General features: G+C 40.7%; 1 protein-coding gene across 1 annotated transcript; it reads left to right on the top strand.

Moving 5' to 3' along the window:
* The first annotated feature begins 10,187 nt into the window (after positions 1-10,187).
* Positions 10,188-11,111, top strand: LOC134943259 (olfactory receptor 5AR1-like). Its single transcript, XM_063932202.1, has one exon. It carries the CDS (start codon positions 10,188-10,190, stop codon positions 11,109-11,111), a length of 924 nt encoding a protein of 307 aa, XP_063788272.1.
* Positions 11,112-22,305: the final 11,194 nt, after the last annotated feature.

The following is a 22,305-nucleotide window of genomic DNA, read 5'->3' as shown; positions in this document are numbered from 1 at the left end:
CTACCTCCTTCTTTGATGACTTTTCACATTATGAGAAGATACAAGTGGAAGAGGACAGTGTCAAGAAGGTGATAAAGAATTAGAGAGGCACATGCAATCAGGAACAACACACAGGCTTTCACCTCCACTCCTATATTGATGTGCAATGTAAAGAACTTCAACCAAGCAAATATATACTGTAATTACCACATTACTGGACAAACTGAAAAGCTAGGGACCAAAGACTCCAAATTTGTACCCGCTTCTCCATTTTCAGGGATTAAGATAATCTCAAATTTAATGCTGGTATGCAAATAAACTTGTGTATACCACAGGATCAAGATTGGATATTTTCCCCTCCACAGAGTCTGGAGACTTATTTTGTGAAAATCTCATGGTTTTTTTTTCTTCCTTTTTTATTGCATTTTTATTTACATATTTTGTGGCAGATTCCTTATTTTAATTTTTCACAGCTCCCAGTTGCACGCATGTGAGCATACCTGTGTGTCTTGTTTATTTTATTCATATTTTATCTTTAAATAAAGCAGCCCCTTAGAAGTGTAAGCAGCCCCTCCTGAGCCCCCACAGCAGCCCCGGATGGGGCAAGTTGAGTTCGGGTGGGTTTGCTACAGTACTAAGCAGGACTGTGCAGTGATTTTTTTGTTATGCAGCCCCTGCCCTAGTGTAGCCTACAAATCTACAGTCAAAAATAATTTCATACTATAAGTAGGACTGTGGGAGGAAGCAATGCTAACCTCTATGCCCACAGCATGCCTCAGCCTGGCAAGCCAGACATCTTCCTGGCTGTAAGCCACTATGAGCTCCATAATGGGCCTTATTCAGTAACTATTGTGCCTCACAGGAGCTCCTGGCCCATCTAGTGCTGCAGTGCAATGGAAAGCTGATGCAATGCAAGATAACTGAAACTCTCTTCTTCTAACACCGCAAGGTTTTGCGATAAACCTACGCAGCCCTTAGGAAAAGAACCCTGTACAACAAATGAACATCTTGTAAATAAATAATCCCAAAATGTGCAACATTAATAATAAATCAAAATTAAGGTTGACTAATTGGAGCCATTCATTTGAGTGAATCCCCAACATTAAATAATTGAGAAGAACCTCTCTTAAATGCTTCAGCAGAAAATCTCTCTTCTACCACTCTGGCAGTTGCGCTGGATTATGATTCTGTCTCTTCTGAGTCTGACTGACTTTGGCCACAAATGTGGTCTCATTGGAAAACACTTTGTCAAAATTGCAATTTCCGATTCCACCTTTGTGGCTATGTTTTGACAAATCTGTTTGATATGTTGAAGTTTGTTTCATATTCTGCTCTAGGCTTTCATTTAAGCCTAGGATCAAGTGTAGCAGCACCCCTGGAATTATACGGCAGCACCACTGGATTTATACAGCATAGGCAGCACCCCTGGAGAAGTACACAGTAAAGCAGATAGGCAACAGCACCCTTGGACTTAAATGGCAGTGGGGCAGCACCCCATATGGGGCCCCGCCACTGGAATGATGTGGCAAAGAAAAGACATGCAATATGGAATCGTCTTTGGGGGCCCTCCCACCCGCCCTCCCACCCACCCTTATGTTGTATAAACAGCACATGCAAACTTTAACAAACCAATCATTTCAGCAACAGGGTTTGTCACACAACTGTGGCTGAAATGATTGGTTTGTTTGGGCTCCCACCAAAAAAGAAGCAATTAATCTCTCCTTGCACAAACTGGCTCTACAGAGGCAAGATGTCATCCTCATCCTCAGATTCCCCCTTCAGTGTTCACATCCTCATCCTCACAGAGAAATAATATTTAAACAAACCACATCATTTAGGTGTTAGTGGACTGCTTACGCTATTACCCAAAGTTTCTGAACATGACAATGACTTATGATGAATGCGCTGCAGGTGACGTATAATGGAGGATGTTCCTAGGTGAATAACGTCCTTACCCCTATGTATTATGGATCAACAAAGGCAACACATGGCTTGACACCTATTGTCTGGATTTGTGGAGAAATAATTCCACACTGAAGAGGTGGCTTTTTTGGTATTTTACCCAGGTATGACAATGGGCTTTTTCATCCCATGGCCAACAACTGTCTCCACTGGTGCCTTATTCAAAAAAACCACATCACCATCAGAATTCTCATCATCAACTTCCTCCTCAGCGCTAGCTACACCAATATTCTCCTCATCCTGGTGTACTTCTGCCGTGACATCCTCAATCTTAAAATCAGCAACTGGACTGGTGGTGTTCCTCCCAGCACTTGCAGGGTGTGTGCAAATGGTGGTAGTAGCCTCCTCTTCCCATATAGTCTTGGGAAGGTCAGGCATAGACATTGCTACCATGGACAATGACAGCACCCCTGTATTTTCACCCCTGTAATTTTACAGCATACAAAACAGGGCCAGTGTACATTTATTCTCACTGCACCCCTGTATTTTACAGCATATAGGGCCAGTGCACTTTTATGTTAACAACATCACCTGTGTATTCTTACAGCATAAAGGATCAGTGTACTTTTATTTTAACAACAGCACCCCTGTATTTTCACAGCATACAGGACCAGTGTACTTTTATTTTAACAACAGCACCCCCTGTATTTTTACAGCATACAAGACAGGGCCAGCACCCCTGTATTTTCACTGCATACAGGAGGACAGTGCATTTGCCCCCTGTACAACACATTGACAGCCAGGACAGCAACACCCATGTACAGCTTCAGCACCCTTAACAGCACATGAAACACCAGTGACAACCAGGAAAGCACCCCTAACATCACAGGACACCACAGTGACAGGAACAGCATCCCTACAGAGCACACACTGACCCCACCGGACGCCACCACCCACAGAGAGAGACAGAGGTCTGTATCCTTCACTCTACAAGTCTGAAGTAAAAATGGCAGTGACACACAGGTGTTTATATGGAATCCAAAACCTGCAAGAATCCGACAGCAGGATGATGATGTTTTGCCCCATCCTTGTTTCTGAGTCTGGCGGAAAGTCCCGTGCAAGACTCGGATTCTGGCTTAGAACGTGAAGTTGGGGGGGGGGGTTTTGGTTCTCTAAAAACTGAACCCACTCATCTCTACTAAGAACTGCTGTTTTCTGTGTTTATGGGAAAGTAGCAAGGCTGGTTCTAGCCTTTGTGGCACCCAGGGTGAAAGATTCTTTTAACGCCCCCCATAAATTCAAAATAGAGACAGTGCACAAAAATATAGGGGCATGTCTTCATGAGGAAGGGGTGTGGCCACAGAATAGTACCAATTTACATTACACTGCACAGTAGTGTCCGTCAGTCACAATACACCAGACAGTAGTACCCCTTATATACATTATGCCATGTTAGACCCCCTTACACACAATACTCAACAGTAGAGCAGAGCCCCTTATATACTTTGTGCCAGGTAGAACCCCTTATACACATTACACCAAGTAGAGTCCCTTATACACATTATACCAGGTAGAGCTCCTTATACACATTATGGCAGGTAGAGCCACTTTTATACACTTTACGCCAGGTAGAGCCCCTTTTATACACATTATGCCAGGTAAAGCCCCTTATACACAATACGGCAGGTAGAGACCCTTTTATACATGTTATGCCAAGTAGAGACCCTTATACTCATTACACCAAGTATAGCCCCTTATACATGTTACTGCAGGTAGAGCCCCATTTATACACATTATGCCAGTTAGAGCTCCTTTTCTACATGTTACACCAGGTATAGTCCCTTTTATACACATTGCACCAGGTAGAGCCCTTAATACACATTACCCAGGGTAAAGCCCCTTTTATACACTTTACTCCAGGTAGAGCCCCTTTTATACAAGTTACACCCGGTAGAGTCCCTTTTACACATGTTATGCCAGGTAGAGCCCCATTTTTACACAGTACGCCAGGTACAGCCCCTTTTATACTCATTACATCAGGCATGGCACCATTTACACACGTTACACAGGCTGCTGCAATCATGTATTAAAGACCTCCCATGAACCACAGCAAATTAACATTGGCAGCTCATCATACATCACATGATTCTCCCTAGGCACCCCCCACCCACATACACACACACTATTTGAGGGCTTACCTATGGTTCTTGGGACAGTGGAAGAGAGCATATCACATGGACAGCTGTCAAAGCGGTGGTCGGACACCCTGCAGGGTGACTGTGGCTGCATACTGAGGTTGCAGTGCCCCAGGTGGTAGCCCTGCTTGTCCACACCTAGAACTGCCACTGTACATTAGAAACACTAAAAAACACTATATCACAAAGACATGGCCAGAGAGAGAAAACTATGTTGCTGGAGAGAAAAATGGAAAGTACACTCCTTTGTTTGAGCCACATAATATTATTTAACCTCCACTTTACATTAAGTTGGGCCTAACAAAGTATTTAATGAAAGCTCTGGATAAAGAAGGCCAGGCTTTCAGCTATCTGTAGGAAAAGTTTCTGAAGTTAAGTGAAGCAAAGCTGCTGATGTGTCCTCATACATCTTTGCCTCAGTCACGCCAAACAGCTCATATTGGCATGCCAGGTCCCATGATACTCTATTAGCATCATGTATCTTTTTTGCTTAGTCATAATGCAATGCAACTAATATGCACCAGGAGAGTGTACTGATTAATTTGATATGTAACACTTGTATTTCTGTATGCGACTGGGTCTCTGAATCTGCATACAAAGTGCAGAGGCCAGGCTTTTTTCCATGCAAACTCCATTGTGCTTAATATACAGACTCAGTCACGCCTAGATATATCAAATTAATCAGCACAGTTTATGATGCATCCTATTCACATCACAATATAACTAAAATGCTAAATTGATGGAAATTGAGTCTTCTAGTTGGTCCTCCGTCAAATCTGCTGTGCCTGGATTCTTAGGGAACAGAAAAAAGTTTGATAAAGAAATTAGAAGTCCACACCAGTAAACCATTAAAATATAAAAAAAATGAATGATTATAATTATGAACCAACATTAGGGTTGGTCATTAGCCGGGATTGCCTGACCGCACACGGGTTTGTGGTAGAGATGAGCGGATTCGGTTTTACTCGGTTTTACTCGGTTCTCAAAACCGAACCTTATTGGCTATCCAAAACACGTGACATCCGCGAGCCAATTAGATGCCGTTTTGAGAACCGAGTAAAACCGAGTAAAACCGAACCCGCTCATCTCTAGTTTGTGGTGCTACCAGGAACTCATTTGAAGATGCAGAACTACAAGTTAAGCAAAGACGCTGTATCAGACAATGTATTCTTTTCCCAAGAAAGTTTCTCTTTCTAAACTTGGATGGCTTTTGGCCGCGACTTTGAGACTACTAGTTGTCACTCTACCAAATAAAGGCAATGAGATAACTCATCACTGAGTACTTGGCTACAATGTGGGTAATTTCTGTTTATTACTTTATTATTCACCTGATGTAAGCTTCCTTTATTTTGGAATTGGAAAGTTTCAAAGTTAAAGTCATGCAAAGTGACCATGAACAGCAAATTCTCCCAAGATGAGTGTCCCCTGGTGAGTCAGATCATAGAGGTGCAGCTTTTATATTTTTATAGAACATTGGAGTAATTGTACATGTGAGACATACACTATGCACCAGGGTATAACACACTCAGGAATATTATAGCTGTATTAATAGGGGCTCTTCCGAAAGTTGAGAAATCATTACTGGTCATTTGCTGGCATTTGTAGCTAGTATAAGGTATGTCTTCTTAGCATTCCAAAGCAAATCTTTAGACATTAATTTACTCAAGGTATCAAATCAGTTTTTTATATTTATTTTAGTGTCAGATAATATTTGTAGGTGAAGGCAATTTGATTTTTGATCAGTAAGAGTTTGCTTTGAAATAGGTTAATTTTTGAAACATGTTAGTGATTTAACAAATATTTATTCAGAGTACATTATTAGACATTAATAACATTGATTTTATTTAAGCCACATTTATTGAAATAAGAGTTGATAAAATATTTTAAAGATAATGAGAAATATTGTAATTATAATTTCCCATACATATACTGTATGCGCATGTGCACACACATACTAGATTCTAGCACAGCAGATAAAAAATAAAATGACATCAAAACCTGCATTAGTTGAAGCAAATTTTACACAATTTTTAGTCACTATCAAAACAGTTTTTTAAAATGATCTTAAGATGGGCATATACTATAGAATTATCTGGGAGATAATCTGCCAATCTGGCTGGTTGTAATGAAAATCTGGTAATTGATGAGAGCAAATTACAATAGACCATTTGCTCCCAAACAATGGAAAATGGACAAAACCTGTCAGTCAGACAAATTGGTTAAATCACAGTGTATGCCCAGCTTTAGTTGTATATAATGGTCTCTCATGAGTATCTCTAAAAGATAATTTAAAGTTAGTTTGCATAAAAAGATAATAATATTTGCAAAAGTTTGATTTGGTTTGCACAATTTTATATAGCAATTGTAGAGGAAGGTTGATTGTAGGTGTATAAACATCAATCTATGACAAAATGGAGTGGAGCAGTGACGATTTTAGTGAAGCAAGTCGATTTAGTTATTCAACACCAAATCAGCACAGGGTTTCAAACTGCCATTTCAGATTGTATTGTAATTTGGTATATTAATTGATGTCTTGGGTATGAAGATAATTTCAAAATTATAGGCTGATAAGTACACTGGTTTTGAAGCTATATGCCATTAAAGCTGCATTTTTTATGAAAAATCAGCTATAAACATTTTTAAATTGCATTTTCTATTTGATATATAACACAGGAGTATGTTTCGATACAAATTAAAAACTGCTACATTTTCAAAATAATTTTCACAAAAAGCAAAGTTTTTAAAATATTGAAAATAAGTGTTTATGCTGTAGTTAATAAATAGCAAAAGTTTTATTTTGGGACCATGATGGAATCATCTGCTATCAGAAGTTTCACTTTGGACTGTTTGATAAAATAATGAAAATGAGAACTAACTAATCCTGTTCATTACTTTTATTTATTTCCTTAAACAATCTCTTTGATTTACAGTATATTATGCACAATGAAACAGAACTTGATTCATGTTTGTAAGTAAAGCAAAAAAGCAAGTAACAGGGCAAAGCCATTTGCCCTGCAGGTAGGGCAGATGTAACATGTGCAGAGAGATTTAGATTTGTGTGGAGTGTGTTCGAACTGAAATCTAAGTTTCTGTGTTAAAAAAAGCTGTCCAGTATTTATGAGCTACAGTACATGCAAAAGTAGCCAGTATTTACCCTGCACAGAAAAAATACAACCCACCCAAATCAAACTCTCACTGCACATGTTACATCCATAATAAAGAAAACCTAAAAGATTCAGAATCAGCATTTATTCTTGATTTTGATGGTCTACTAATTTGACATGCAGGGTGAGCCTCAGAGTTTTCATTGGACCACTGCTTATGCTAAAATTCTACCATTTGTAGTGTACAGTATTAAAAGTGAGAAACAAAACAGAGCATCTTATTGTAGCTATGTTGTTACTGTATGTCAGATTGTCAGGAACACAACACAGTAGCAGTCTACTGCTTATAGAGGAAACTACTTGAGAACAAAGTATGAGAAACTACCTAAAAAGATTTTCTACTCCATTGATGGGTCAGCCACACAATTTGAGAACAAGAAAAACTTTGACAGTTTATGCTCTCATAATGAGGATTTTGGTATAGAAGTAGAGTGGTATTTTTCAGTGACTGCTCATGGCAAATGGCCTTGCGATGGTGTAGGTGGCACAGTGAAGAAGTTAGCATCCCAAGCAAGCCTGTTCATATGATAATCAGATTCTTACACCAGAACAACTTTTTGAATGGGCAGAGGAAAACATTACAGGAATGCATTTTACTCTCTCAACACAAGGAGAACATATTGAGACAGCAATATTTCTGGTTGATTGCTTCAAAAACACAATAACAACTCCTGGAACCCAGAAATTCCATGCTTTCATACCTGAAGCATCCACAACAAATATCTTTGTGAAGACGTTTTCCTTCTAACAAAATTAATCGGAACAAACGGTGACAACATCCCAAGAAAAGCTCCCACTTGCTGATATCAGAGTTTATGTACAGATGTAGCCATGCTCATATTTGCTGCAATACAGCATGCTGCAACACGGCTTTCTGCATGGCATGCCAGGCTGTGACTATTGACAGCCGGCGATCGCTCCATTAATTCCTATAGGAACAAATAGTGTGCCAATAAGCATACGATTTGGGGGTTTTATTTTCATCCATGACAGCAATTATTATACCAAATGTAATTGAAATTAGAGATTGTAAGGTAAAAAATTTTTTATTGTGTTGATTTGATGTGGAATGATCCAGTCATAGAAAAAATGGCCATCCAATAGGAATTGAAGTGAAAAGGTGAAGACCAAACTGTCAGAGGACAGGGAAGGGGATGATCCGAAGTCCAAGTTAGGCTGGCCATTGTGAAAGTATACACAATGCTCACCCATCTAGTTGCTTCAACACATCTCTGATGAACTCCTCATTTAAATATTGTATTACCATTATGCTCAGACAGAAAGCAAATGTAGGTCATAGTACATTGGATGCTAAAATAATAAGTTTCTTCAATAATAATGAAATTGACCAAGAAAGAGAATCCCAATTGCCAAATGGCAGAAAGAATGGCTTTACAAAGATTACTCCCGTGCAAAGCCGGAGAAGGTTGTTAGTACCTATATAAACCATACCAATTACAGTAATCAGATCTATTATACTATATTCACACTTATACTGTCAGAAAATTCTATACAGAGAAAATTAAAATGATACATATGGAGCTAATACAGTTTGTATGTTTATATGTCAAGAAAAGATACCAAAGAACAGTACAATAGGAATAACACAAAATAAATACATAAATAAATCATACATCACAGAGTGTTCAAACTATTGGCCCTTTCTATATTAACCTTCACTCTACCACTACCCTACCACAGCTGGTATTAGTTCCTTCCAATAGAATATATTTTAAATGATCTTTGGTTAAGGTCAAATTCTACAAGTGTTGTATTCACCATATAAGAGTACTGCACCATATAGTAGTACAGACCCAAGTTTTAATGAAATCATGTTTCCAATTCTGTTGTGATAATGGATCCAACCAATATAACAAAAAAAGCTTAATTATACAGACAAAAAATAAATAATATAAATAATAATAAAAAAAAATTTAATTCCAGCTACACTATGTAGAAAACAGATATTTTTAAAAACTAAGCCCTTTCTATAATGTTGCACCAGGAGTTGGACAGATCTTCTAGAATGGTTATAGAGATGGAAAATTGCAAATCTATAGATTAGTATAAAATCTCCAGAAATCCACTAAATTTGCAAATTTGCAGGTTATTACAGCCCAAGCATATTTTTTATATTGCCAGTGTAAAACAAACAGTAGTTTGGAGGCCATATCTCCAGAAGGATATAAATACATTAGAGAGTGTACAAAGAAGGTCAACTAAAATGGTGCATGGCCTACATTATAAAACGTACCTGGTAAGACTAAAAGATCTTAACATTTTGTATAGTTTGGAGCTGAGAAGTAAAAGTGAGGACAAGATAGAAACTTTCAAATATACTAAGGGTTTTTACAAAGTACAGAAAGGAAACATTCTTCAAAGGAAGAGAAGTATCATAATCTGAGGATAAACTGTGAATTGAAACTGGAGGAAGGTAGGCTCAAGGGAAATTTTATGAAAAATTACATTACAGAAAAGGTAGTGAATAAGTGGAATAGCCTCCCATCAGCAGTGATCCATCAGTTGTGGAAGAGGCTAAGACAGTAGAGCAATGTAAACATGCTTTGGATGGGCATATGAATATCCTTGCAATGAAGGATCAAAAGGGTTATAGTTACCTAAAGTATAAAACAGGGGAACACTAGATGGGCCAATTGGTTCTTATCTGCCATCAAATTCTGCCATCAAATTATTCCAATTTAAAAAAAAAAAAAAAAAAAAAACAGAGTACACAGTATGTTGGTGGACTGGAGAGGGACAGATGTGAACTACAGTAAATGTTTAGGTGAAATTACATTCATTTTATCTGTTATATAAAGTGATGATATTTAAAAAGTACTATGTAGGTGATTTATTAAAAAAAATACAGTTTAATAAGCTAGAAGCAAAATACTTATTAACAGATACTGTAATGTAACTGCAATCATTTTTAATTTTATTTTAAGGAATGTCTCAGAAAAATAGTACAGTTATAACAGAATTTATTCTTCTTGGACTTTCTAGTGATCCCAAAACACAAGTTATTCTTTTCTTTGTCTTCCTGCTTGTGTATATGATAATTTTATTTGGAAACATTTCCATCATTATTTTAATCCTGATTGATGTCAGCCTTCACACACCTATGTATTTCTTCCTTTTCAACCTCTCATTTCTGGATCTCTGCTATTCATTTTCTACTGTGCCAAGGATGTTGAAAGATTTGATGTCAGTAAAGAAAACTATCTCTTATGCTGAGTGTGCAACACAAATGTACATTTCCAGTTCCTTAGGGGAAACAGAGTGTTTTCTGCTTGCTGTTATGGCTTATGATCGTTATGTAGCTATATGTTATCCATTACATTATACTACAATCATGAGTAAGAGGGTTTGTATAAGACTAGCATTTGGTACATGGATATGTGGGTTTCTTCTTTCTATTTCACATGTTACTCTTGCGCTCATTGTAAATCGTTGTGGTAATAATGAAATTAATAATTTTTTTTGTGAAATGCCAGAAGTATTATCACTGGGTTGTGAAAACATTTTGTTTTTTGAATTTATTGTTTTTGTTGAAGGTGTAATTGTTCTTATGATACCAGTGACATGTATTGTAATATCTTATTCTAAAATCATTTCATGTATCTTGAAAATTAAATCCGCAGCCGGGCAATGGAAAGCGTTCTCCACCTGTAGCTCTCACATGATGGTAGTGACAATGTTTTATGGCTCAGCTATGGCTGCCTACATGAAACCTAGGTCAATCTCTGCAGCAGGAACAGACAAATTCATTGCTATATTTTATGTAGTTATTACACCAATGCTGAACCCTTTGATTTATTCTCTTAGAAATAATGATGTAAAAGCAGCCTTTCTAAAATGTAAAATGAGATAATGATTATGCTACTTTAAAAATAGGAGTAGGAGTGACAAATCTAGGTTGAAATTAGTGATTCTACTGTACTGTATGTTACTATGTGCTAAACTGTTTGCTTGTCAAAAAATTATAATTTGTATTTGTGCTAAATAATTTTGATATGGTATATATGAGAGATTTGCACAGACCCCCCATTTTCTTGGTTTTAATTTGAAAACCAACTTTATGTTTTGGTTTTGGTTATTGCAAAACCACCCTGATTTTGGTTGTGTTACTGATTTTCAATTTAATTTAAAATGTTCAAAATTATTATATCATTTTGAGCTTTTTTCCCCCTACTTTAATACTTTATCTTATAAACAATACAATACTATAATAATATCAAAATACAACATTGCCTCTAGATTTATGTATTAATGTAAAAGTTACTGATGAATGAAGTGATTTGTTAAAAAATAAAATACAATAGTTATTGTCCAATGTAACTCACAATGTAAAAAGAATGGATTACTTTTGGCTAGTAGTGGTCCTGCTAATTATCTTATATGAACAAGTGCAAATTTGAGCCCCCTCGTGGTCAATAATGCTTTGTACTTGAACAGGCACCACTTACGGAAGCTGAGTCTAAGTTTCCAACCTCTAAAATTATTACAATTGTGCCTTGACAGAAAATTTAGACTGAGAAAGATATGTTGAATTTGCAGCATTCTGAGGAGAGTCTAAGGATGTCCAGGAGTGCTATATGTGAGTCTGACAGATCCTGACACTGTAATTGCAGAGCAGTCTAATTCCACAATTTACCATCAGTTTGGAAATATAAGGATTACAAAAATGATAATGATTTAAACATAAAAATTGAGATAGTTACTTTGGACATTGCTAGTGTATAATGGCATTATGTATGTCTAGATGAGCTCCAGGAGTGGATGAGTGCCAATTGGCTATGACTGAACCCTGATTAAACAGAGGTCCTCAGGATTGGTCACAGGACATTACTGCAGCATATCAAACCAATAGGACTTACCTTTGTGGTTTCAGAACTACAAAACAGTGAACATGTGTGGAATCTTGGTGTTGTCGTGGATAGTCGCTTGACACTGAAACATCTGGTATCAGCCACAATCAAATCCTCATGTCTTCATATGAGGAACATAGCCAGAATCAAGCATATAATTCCCTCAGAACATCTGCCATATGTCATACATGCATTTATATCATCGCTCCAGGACTACTGCTATGTCCCTACCCTGGTCTCCCAGCAAAAAATTGCACCACTTGCAGATGGTACCAAATGCATCTGCCTGGCTTTTAACCAACTAGCCCAGTTTCAGCCATGTAACACCCACTCTCTACTCCCTCCACTGGCTGAAGGAAAGATTGCTATTCATTTTCAAGATTGGCTTACTAACTTTCAAAGCCGTATATGACAAGGGAACTTGAAGAATCTGTTACTTACCCACTTAATTACTGTGATCTGTTGATGAAGGACTATTAACTGTATCTAGAATCTCCATGAATTGATTTGGGGGTTGAGCCTTTAGCTTTGCAGGTCAGACTCAATGGAACTCACTTCCTCGCACAGTTTGAGGATCCCCCATTTGATTAGTAAAAAATAGACTCAATACTTACCTGTTCACCCAAGTATTTAATGTATGTCTTTTGTTAAGGTGGTTTTGTATTCTCTTTGAAAAAGACCACTTATACTGTATATGGGTACAACATGTCATAGAAATATATGTTAACAGTGCCCACCTTTATATTTCATTGTTGACTGGTAAACAAAATGATTGCTTAATATTTATCTCCCTTGGCTCCTGGACAGCTAACTATGATTAGAGCAGCCGGATGAAGCATATACCACTTGTGTTGTAGCAGATACAAACGAAGACTATCAGGGGCTACAGCATCACCTGACCCAGATGGAAGAAGAAAGCCACAATACTAATGGCAGGTATCGTATATCCTATGAGTGACTTGCCCAGCCAGATCACCTAAAAAGCATGGGCAGATAGTGATATGAGTGAGCTTACAGTTACTATGCTTGGGACTTCTAGTGCCATAAACTTTTAAATTCACCATCATCAGGATATTTAGTAAAATCTGGAAACCTTTGGTACCACACCATCAATTCCACATAACATTGAGGGTATTTCAGACCTGATCGTAGCAGCAAATTTGTTAGCAGTTGGGCAAATCCATGTGTACTGCAGGGTGGGCAGATATAACATGTGCAGAGAGAGTTAGAGTTGGAAATTAAATTCCAGCTACAGTATATAGAACCCAGATATTTTTAAAAACAAAGCCCTTTCTATAATGTTGCACCAGGAGTTGGACAGATCTTCTAGAATGCAGCAAAATCTTTCACGTGCTGTTCCCTTACTCTGGAATTCTCTACCTCTCCCCCTCAGACTCTCCACCTCTCTGCAGAAATTCAAATGGGCTCTTAAGACCTGCTTCTTTACCAAACCATGCCAAATCTCATCCTAACCCTCTGTTCTACGCTCTGTCTACCCCATCTGTGTCACCCCGTGTGTCTGCCCCTCCCCTTTAGAATGTAACCTCTCACAAGCAGGGCCATCTTCTCTCATGTGCTTATCCTTTTCTTCCGTTAATAATCCTCAACTACCCAAATCCTGCAGTTTTCGGCCACCTTGATACCTATCTCAATGTCATCTGCTGATGTAGTTATGCTTAGTTATCCTGTACTTGTCCTATATTGTCTTCCACTGTAAGTCACTGTTTTACTGTTGTGATTATGAGTTATGTACTCTGTAATTGGGTGCTGTGGAACCCTTGTGGCGCCACATATATAATGGATGATGATAATAATAATAATAAAAGATAACAAATCTCCTTCAAGAGAGAGCGCTTTCTCCAGTAAGAAGCACCCCGGTCAGAATAGCAATATTGGTGGCATCAATCCTGATATTCCTTATGCATTTCTCTGCCTTTAATCGGATGGCAGTTTTGTCAGAGGAAGCAGTTCAGGCTACCGATCACAGCATTTACACCTTCAATAACCAATCAGATACTTAATGCTGTTCATTTAACACAGGCATGTCCAAACTGCGGCCCTCCAGCTGTTGTGAAACTACATATCCCAGCATGCCCTGACACAGTTTTGCTGTCAGAGAATGCTAAAGCTGTGTCAGGGCATGCTGGGATGTGTAGTTTCTCAACAGCTGGAGGGCCGCAGTTTGGACATGCCTGATTTAACTCATTGCTTATTAAAATACACATAAATAAGCAATAACAGACAATATTAAATATCTAAGTGAATAGAAACACAAACAAATAGTTTAAAAAAAGCATTCATTTCATTTTCAGTCATGTTTATATAATCTGTCTCTTCAGCTATCTCAGGGCACATTAGTACAATTATAACAAACAAGCAAGCTCTTAATGAGCAGGCTGATAGTTTAGTGGGATAATGCTCCTGCACCTATCATACCACAACCCGAGTTCGAATCCTGTTTTACACTCAACAATTTTTTATAAGTACATCATTCATGTTTCCTTTTTAGATATAAAGGAGTACTAAAATTGACCATAATAAAGCAAGTAATCCATATAAGCTTTTATTATTATTACAACGAAAATTTCCTGGCGCCAACCAAATACCTACACAGTTGCCGCAGCTTTCAATTAGGGAATACTCAGCCCTTAAACCAGAATAGAAAAAAATAAATAATAGAAATCGCTGGTGACTGTGTGTAAAAAGGCTTTTTTATTTTTATCTATTTGTTCCTTTCTAAAATAAGATTTATATCTCATACATATATTAATATAATATTAACATATAATATGCAATATTTAAAGACCGTATATTCCAATTTTATTTTATTTATCCAAGCTCCAAAGATGCATCAATCCAACAAATTTAGTTATACTGACAGCTTCTGCTGAGTCTAGGTAAATAATGTTACAATTGTTGAAATTTGGTCTTTACTAACTATTCACAGCTAAAACAGACACTATTCAACCACTTTAAAAAAGGTAAAATGTATCCCCAGTGTGCTTTTCAAGGAAACTATCCACATCTGTGTGGTTAAAACACCTTATCATGAAGCGTTCTTAGTTGTTTAACCACTGTGAGTCTTAATCCATTGCCGGCAATTTATTAAACAGCTTATGCTCAAATCGTATTAATCAGTCTTTTTTACGTGCAGAAAAAAAGTCCTCAATAGTCACTTATGATATAGCTCTCAGTGTAGTAAACAGCACTCCATTGTAATTATAACATGACCATGTTTGGTGATTTTTAGAAAGATGGATATTACCACATCTGTCCTGGGAACCCTGGTCCATTCACTCCCGGCCTTGGTAGCAAAATTCCTTTTAGCGGGTCATATCTGGAGGTCTGAAGCAGGTTCCACAACCAAGGAGATGTTAGAAATATGTGATATCCCTTGGTGTCCACAAGTTATAAAACGCGTTTCTCCACCTTTCTCCGGTAATCGGCGGCTTCCTCAGTCAGTGATCCTTCCGTCTCGACCTGGACACCTTTTATTTCAAAATTTCGCACCGCGCACATGCGCCCGGCCGCGTGTGTTCCAGGCCTCGCTTTCGTTATGTGGTATATTCCGCCGGACCGCATCAGTCTCCCGGCTTTACCCAAATTATCCACATCAGTTATCAATCATAATTAGGGCTCTCCTCAGCCACCCTACATCTCATCATACATTTTTATTTAGACATAGCAACAGAAAAAGGTTTAGTTAGTTTAACCATTCTATCTCTCTCTATGCATATATATAGTATCACACTACTACCAAAAAAAAACAAATATCTATATATAGATGAAACCTTTATTTTTGTTCTATCTCCTATCCTTATATATATATTTCCTTTAAAGTCATTTGTATAGCATCCAAATATTTTTTTGCTAATAGAATCCAGCATCAATTATCCTATATAAATAATACACAGTTTTTTTAGATAGTTTATGGAACAGGTATCTTGTGTATTCTGTAAACTGTATGCACTAATCCCACGCTAAGAATTAGAATTCTAGCTCTCAGCATGGACCATAGTTTTGTTTTCACTTTCATTTTTACACACATGCTCCTCCTCAAACCGCCCCATGTATAGTACCACTTTTCAGACAGCAGGTGGCATTTTCAGAAACTGAGCAAGCAGAAAGTCTGATAAAGAGATTCTAGAGGGAGTAGTTCAGACCTGATTCTAGCAGCATTTTATTTGCAAATGGGCAAAACCATGGGGGTCATTCTGAAATGATCGCACGCTAGGTTGTTTTGCAGCATTGCGATCAGGTCGAAACTGCACATGCGTATGCACCTCAATGCGCATGTGCGTCGTACGGGTACAAAGCGGATCATTGCTGAGCAATGGATTTAACGAAGAATCGATTCGCACAGCAGATCGCAAGGAGATTGACAGGAAGAGGGCATTTGTGGGTGGCAATTGAACGCTTTCTGGGAGTGTTTGGAAAAACGCAGGCGTGTCCAAGCGTTTGCAGGGCAGGTGTCTGACGTAAATTCCGGACACGAACAGGCTAAAGTGTTTGCCCCGAATTTACATCAGACACCCACCCTGCAAACGCATAGACACACCTGCGTTTTTCCAAACACTCCCAGAAAACGGTCAGTTGACATCCACAAATGTTTTCTTCCAGTCAATCTCCTTGCGATTGTCTGTGCGAATGGATTCTTCATTAAATCCATTGCTCAGCAACGATCCACTTTGTACCTGTGCGACGCACCTGCGTATTGCGGGGCACACTCATGCGCAGTTATGTCCTGATCGCAGCTCAGCAAAACAACCTAGCGTGCAATCAGGCCTGCATGACCCCCATGGTTTTGCCCATCTGCTAACAAAATTGCAGCTATGGGGGGGTCATTCCGAGTTGATCGTAGCCCTGCAAAATTTTGCAGGGCTACGAACAGGATCAGAGACATGTGGGGGATGCCCAGCACAGGGCCAGTCCGCCCTGCAGGTCAGTTACGCCCCCCCCCCCCTGCAGAAGTGCAAAAGTATTGCACAGCGGCGATGCTTTTGTACTTCAGGAGTAGCTCCCGGCCAGCGCAGCTTTAGCGTGCTGGCCGGGAGCTACTCATTACTACACGGCCCGCAGCGGCTGGTCAGCAGCAGCGATCGGGTCAGAATGACCCCCATGAGCCGTATGTGCAGGGCAATTTATCCATCATGCACACGGGAATATCAGCTGCAGCAGCTAATTGTGAAGTATTAATATTTTTCCAATACATCTCTCATACTAACTTCCAACATGTACCTGGCTCAATGTTGCCTATATGTTTAAAAAAATCTTTTTCCTTGTGATTGATAATGTGCTGATGAAGAGTTCATACAAACTCCACACAGAGATTCAATATAGAAATTATGATACTAACTAAAAGGCACTATTGATACTTGTCATTTTTTGCAATTGTTTGGTGGTTAAGGTGCGAGTAGAGAGAATTTTTGGTATTTCAATACCACATATATTTCACTGGGATCCGGTCTGAAGTTCGACAGTGTCTGCCATACAAGTGGGTGCTGCGTCTGTCTGCCACAAATTGGTCCAGTGCAGAGGCTGTGTTGCCATAATAAATCACTGGGTGCTCTGTCTGCCATACAAGTGGGTGCTGTGCCTGTCTGCCACAAATCAGTCCTGTGCTTGGGCTGTGCTCCATAATAAGTCACTGGGTGCTCTGCCTGCCATACAAGTGGGTGAAGAAACATGAGACCCAGGGCCTGATCAGCCATAAGCCTGCAGCTGGAATGGCTGAGTCCTGGGGGGGCACCGGCACAATAGATGCTTAGGCTCTACCTACTATTGGAAGCTGCAGATTCCATGCAGACAGCATGGAAGACGGCCCTTATAGGAGACAGATGCCAGGGGTTTTACTAGACCATTACCCAGCGCTACCCAGAATGAGCATGTAACCCCCTGGCTCTAAGCATATAACCCCTATGGCAAAAAGCATATGTAACCCCTGGCAACGAGCATGTAACCCCTGGCAACGAGCATGTGACCGGGTCAGACTTCCGGTCAGCAGAATCAAGGATGCCGGTGGCTTCTCCTCCCACCTCTAGCCACCAACAGCACCGTGGGCAGCAACATGGACATCCATATGTGCAGGGCAATTTATCCATCAGGCACACGGGAATATCAGCAGCGGCAGCTAATTGTGAAGTATTAATATATCTCCAATACATGTGGGAGTGCCAGTAGTGTCCTCGGTGCAGAGGTGTAGGTGGTGTAATCAGTGCAGGGGGGCTGGCAGTATCCCCAGTGCAGGAGTGTCAGTAGTGCGGGAGATGTCCTCCTTGCACTTGGTTGATGGTACCGTGGACACTTCTGGCACTCCCGCACTGAGGACACCTCAGCAGGAAGCGTCCTGCTATGAAAAACCATTCACTCCCGCTGACATCGCTGGGCAGGCAGAAAATCACTCAGTATGTATGCGCTGAGTGGTTTTCTGCCCAGTGATATCGGTGATCACACGGGCTCAGCAAGATCACTCAGCACACAGAGCTGCACCAGCGATGTGTGCTGAGCGATCTGTCACTGCCCGTGTTTGCAATAGAGAAAACATGGGTGATGACTAGATCTTTCAAGCATGCAGGGATGCACATCACTATCGCTATAGTCCATACACACATAGCGATTTGTGCTGTATTTCTAAGTGACTCAGCAAATCAATTAGAAAAGCAGCCCAAATCGCTATGTGTGTGTGATAGTATTCAGGTCGTTCTGATGTACAGTATTGCCAGCTTTAGAGTCCAGTTCTTAATTGTGTAGGTGTGAAAATCTCAGTGTGAGAGGCCTTTGAAGTAGATTCCTTGGGGAATAGAGATACAGCACAGTAGCATGTATTCTGGGTGGGGGAAGGGCTGCTGTCCTGGAATTTGAAATAAACAGTGAACTTTTAGCAATTCAGAGCCTCAGTTTATTAATGCAAAAATTGGAGTTATTTGTTACTCAGAGCACAGAGGTGAATGAAGTCTAAAGTGACATTAAAGAATAAGTTAATTAAAACCTAATAGTGCTACAAGGTAACGGAACATATTATAAGATTTTGCAATGATAAAATAATTCCAACTAAATAGTATAAATATACTGTAAGTTAGACAAAACTGAATGCAATCACTTGGATGCTTTGTACAATCCATACACAATTACAGTATACAGTGTTGCAGAGGTGACTACTTTTTTTTTTAAACAATTTTCAAGATTGCATAACAAATGTAATACTAGGGTGAAGTACATGTTACAGATAAAATATAACAAATTAATTAATTTAAGCAGGTAGTCTAATTTTGATATTTCAAGCATTTGCAGAAAGGATGATAGGTAAAGGGCCCTTTATGCAAATTCTATGCATTATTAGTTTGCTTACTGTCTTTTTGATGTGTCGACATATGGCCTGTCGACCAATATTGGTCGACCTAATGACTGTTGACCTTCTTTTTGTCGACAATATGATCCATTCCAATTACATGCAGCTGGCTTGTCCATTTCTTTCTATAATCACTGGCAGCACAGAAAATAAATGGTCTACATAATTATTACAGGTCTCCAATGTAAGTACGTTTTTCCAAAATGTATTGATGCCATCAATCAGTTGCTCTTTTGTCCTTGGCTTACATTGAGAACGAATATAACTTTTCATTTAAGACCACACTAGCTCGATAGGATTCATGTCCGGTGATCTGTGAAAAGTCAATAAAGGGAGAGAATTTAAAAATGGAATATTTGGCATTTCATGCTTTACAGTGCGGGAGGTGTCCTCAGTCAATTAGTGCTAGCAATAGGTGTGCCGGCAGGGCAGGGGTGTCGGCAGTGCAAAAGGTGTCCTCATTGCAGGAGTGCCGGCAGTGAGGGCGGTGTCCTCATTGCAGGAGTTCAGGGGTGCCAACGGTGTGGGAGTGCCGGAAGTGTCCTCAGTGCAGGGGTGCCGGCAGTGTCGGCAGTGCAGGAGGTGTCCTTAGTGCAGGAATTCTGGCAGTATCCCCAGTGCAGGAGTGTCAGCAGTGCAGGCAGTGCCGGTGGTGTCCTCAGTGCAGGGGTGTCGGCAGTGTCGGCAGTGTGGGAGTACTGGAGGTGTCCTTAGTGCAGGAGTTCAGGGGTGTCGGCAGTTTGGGAGTGCCAGAAGTGTCCTTGGTGCAAGGGTTCCAGCAGTGTTGGCAGTGTGGGAGGTGTCCTCAGTGCAAGAGTTCAAGGGTGCTGGCAGTGTCGGCAGTGTGGGAGTGTCTGAAGTGTCCTCGGTGCAGGGGTGCCAGCAGTGCGGGAGGTGTCCACAGTCTAGGAGTGCTGGCAGTATCCCCAGTGCAGGTGTGCCGGCAGTGTCGACAGTGCGGGAGGTGTCCTTAGTGCAGGAATTCTGACAGTATCCCCAGTGCAGGAGTGTCAGCAGTGCAGGCAGTGCCGGTGGTGTCCTCAGTGCAGGGGTGTCGGCAGTGTCGGCAGTGCGGGAGTACTGGAGGTGTCCTTAGTGCAAGAGTTCAGGGGTGTCGGCAGTTTGGGAGTGCCAGAAGTGTCCTCGGTGCAGGGGTTCCAGCAGTGTTGGCAGTGTGGGAGGTGTCCCCAGTGCAGGAGTTCAGGGGTGCTGGCAGTGTCGGCAGTGTGGGAGTGTCGGAAGTGTCCTCGGTGCCGGGGTGCCAGCAGTGCGGGAGGTGTCCTCAGTCTAGGAGTGCTGGCAGTATCCCCAGTGCAGGTGTGCCGGCAGTGTCGACAGTGCGGGAGGTGTCCTCATTGCAGGAATTCAGGGGTGCCGGCAGTGTGGGGTTGCCGGAAGTGTCCTCGGTGTAGAAGTGCCAGCAGTGCGGGAGGTGTCCTCAGTCCATGAGTGCTAGCAATAGGTGTGCCGGCAGGGCAGGGGTGTCGGCAGTGCAAAAGGTGTCCTCATTGCAGGAGTGCTGGCAGTGAGGGCGGTGTCCTCATTGCAGGAGTTCAGGGGTGCCAGCAGTATGGGAGTGCTGGAAGTGTCCTCTATGCAGGGGTGCCGGCAGTGTGGGCAGTGCCGGCGGTGTCCTCAGTGCCGGGGTGCTGGTGACTTACTTACCTGCTGCAACGTTTTCAGCCTGTTCGGTCCTGGCTCTGACGTCAAACATTCGTCCTGGACACGCCTGCGTTTCACTCGCTACACCCGCATTTTCTTACCCCCCCCCGAAAACGGCTGCAAACGGTGAGTTGATGCCCAGGTACCCCCTCCGCCTGTCAATCTTCGTGCGATCATTGCAGCGATCGCTTTTTTCGGTTCCAGTGTCGTTTCCCGTCGATGGCCGTGCGTGCGCATAGCGGCCGTCGCACATGTGCAGTAGGGACCCGATTGCAGCTGTGCGAACGACAACACGCTGCGATTGGGTCATAATGACCCCCTAAGTCCAGAACTACTTAGAAACTGCACAACATTTTTTACCATAACAGGCCTGCACAAGTGATCAAAGCCTTGGTATGGGAAAAAAAACAACCCCCATAGGCGGAGGTTAGTTTGTCGCACGGGCTGAAAAAAGCATCTTCGTCTGATCAACTCGTAATGAGGCCCTTTATTTGGAAATATTTTATCATTGCAAAATCTTATAATATGTTCTTTTACTCTATACCACTAAGGTTTTTATTAACTTATTATTTAATTTCACTTTAGATTTCATTCACCTCTGTGCTTTGAGCAACATACTGTATAGTAAGCAGGGACGTGCCCACCGCACGTCACTGATAGTAACATCCCCCAGCCAGGATAAAATCTGTAACCCCCAAGGAGTCTACTTCAAAAGCCTCTCACACTGAGATTTTCACACCTACACAATTAGCAATTAGACTTTAAAGCTGGCCATACTGATTACAGTGTCTATTTAACAGCAATGTTAGTGCAAAGCTATGTTACGTGATGCACTGGCCACCCAGTGGTGAAACTATCAATTGTCACGAATTGTCACGGCACAATATGACGGCACAAAAGCACAAGGAATATATGTCATGCCAAATTTACTACCATAGCTCTGTTTTCAGAAAGGTAATAGTGGACACATCTGTATATGCATAGAGAGGGATAGAATGGTTAAACTAACTAAACCTTTTTCTGTTGCTATGTCTAAATAAAAATGTATGATGAGATGTAGGGCAGCTGAGGAGATCCCTAATTATGATTGATAACTGATGTGGATAATTTGGGTAAAGCCAGGAGACTGATGCGGTCCGGCGGAATATACCACATAACGAAAGGGAGGCCTGGAACACACGCGGCTG

This window comes from Pseudophryne corroboree, chromosome 7, assembly GCF_028390025.1.
Source record: "Pseudophryne corroboree isolate aPseCor3 chromosome 7, aPseCor3.hap2, whole genome shotgun sequence".
Lineage (NCBI taxonomy): Eukaryota > Metazoa > Chordata > Amphibia > Anura > Myobatrachidae > Pseudophryne > Pseudophryne corroboree.
Note: the sequence above shows the minus strand (reverse complement) of the source record. Positions and strands in the feature narration are given on the sequence as shown.

Bases quoted from the DNA above. Each gene is read 5' to 3' on its own strand.
- LOC134943259 (XM_063932202.1), top strand. From the start codon at position 10,188: ATGTCTCAGAAAAATAGTACAGTTATAACAGAATTTATTCTTCTTGGA.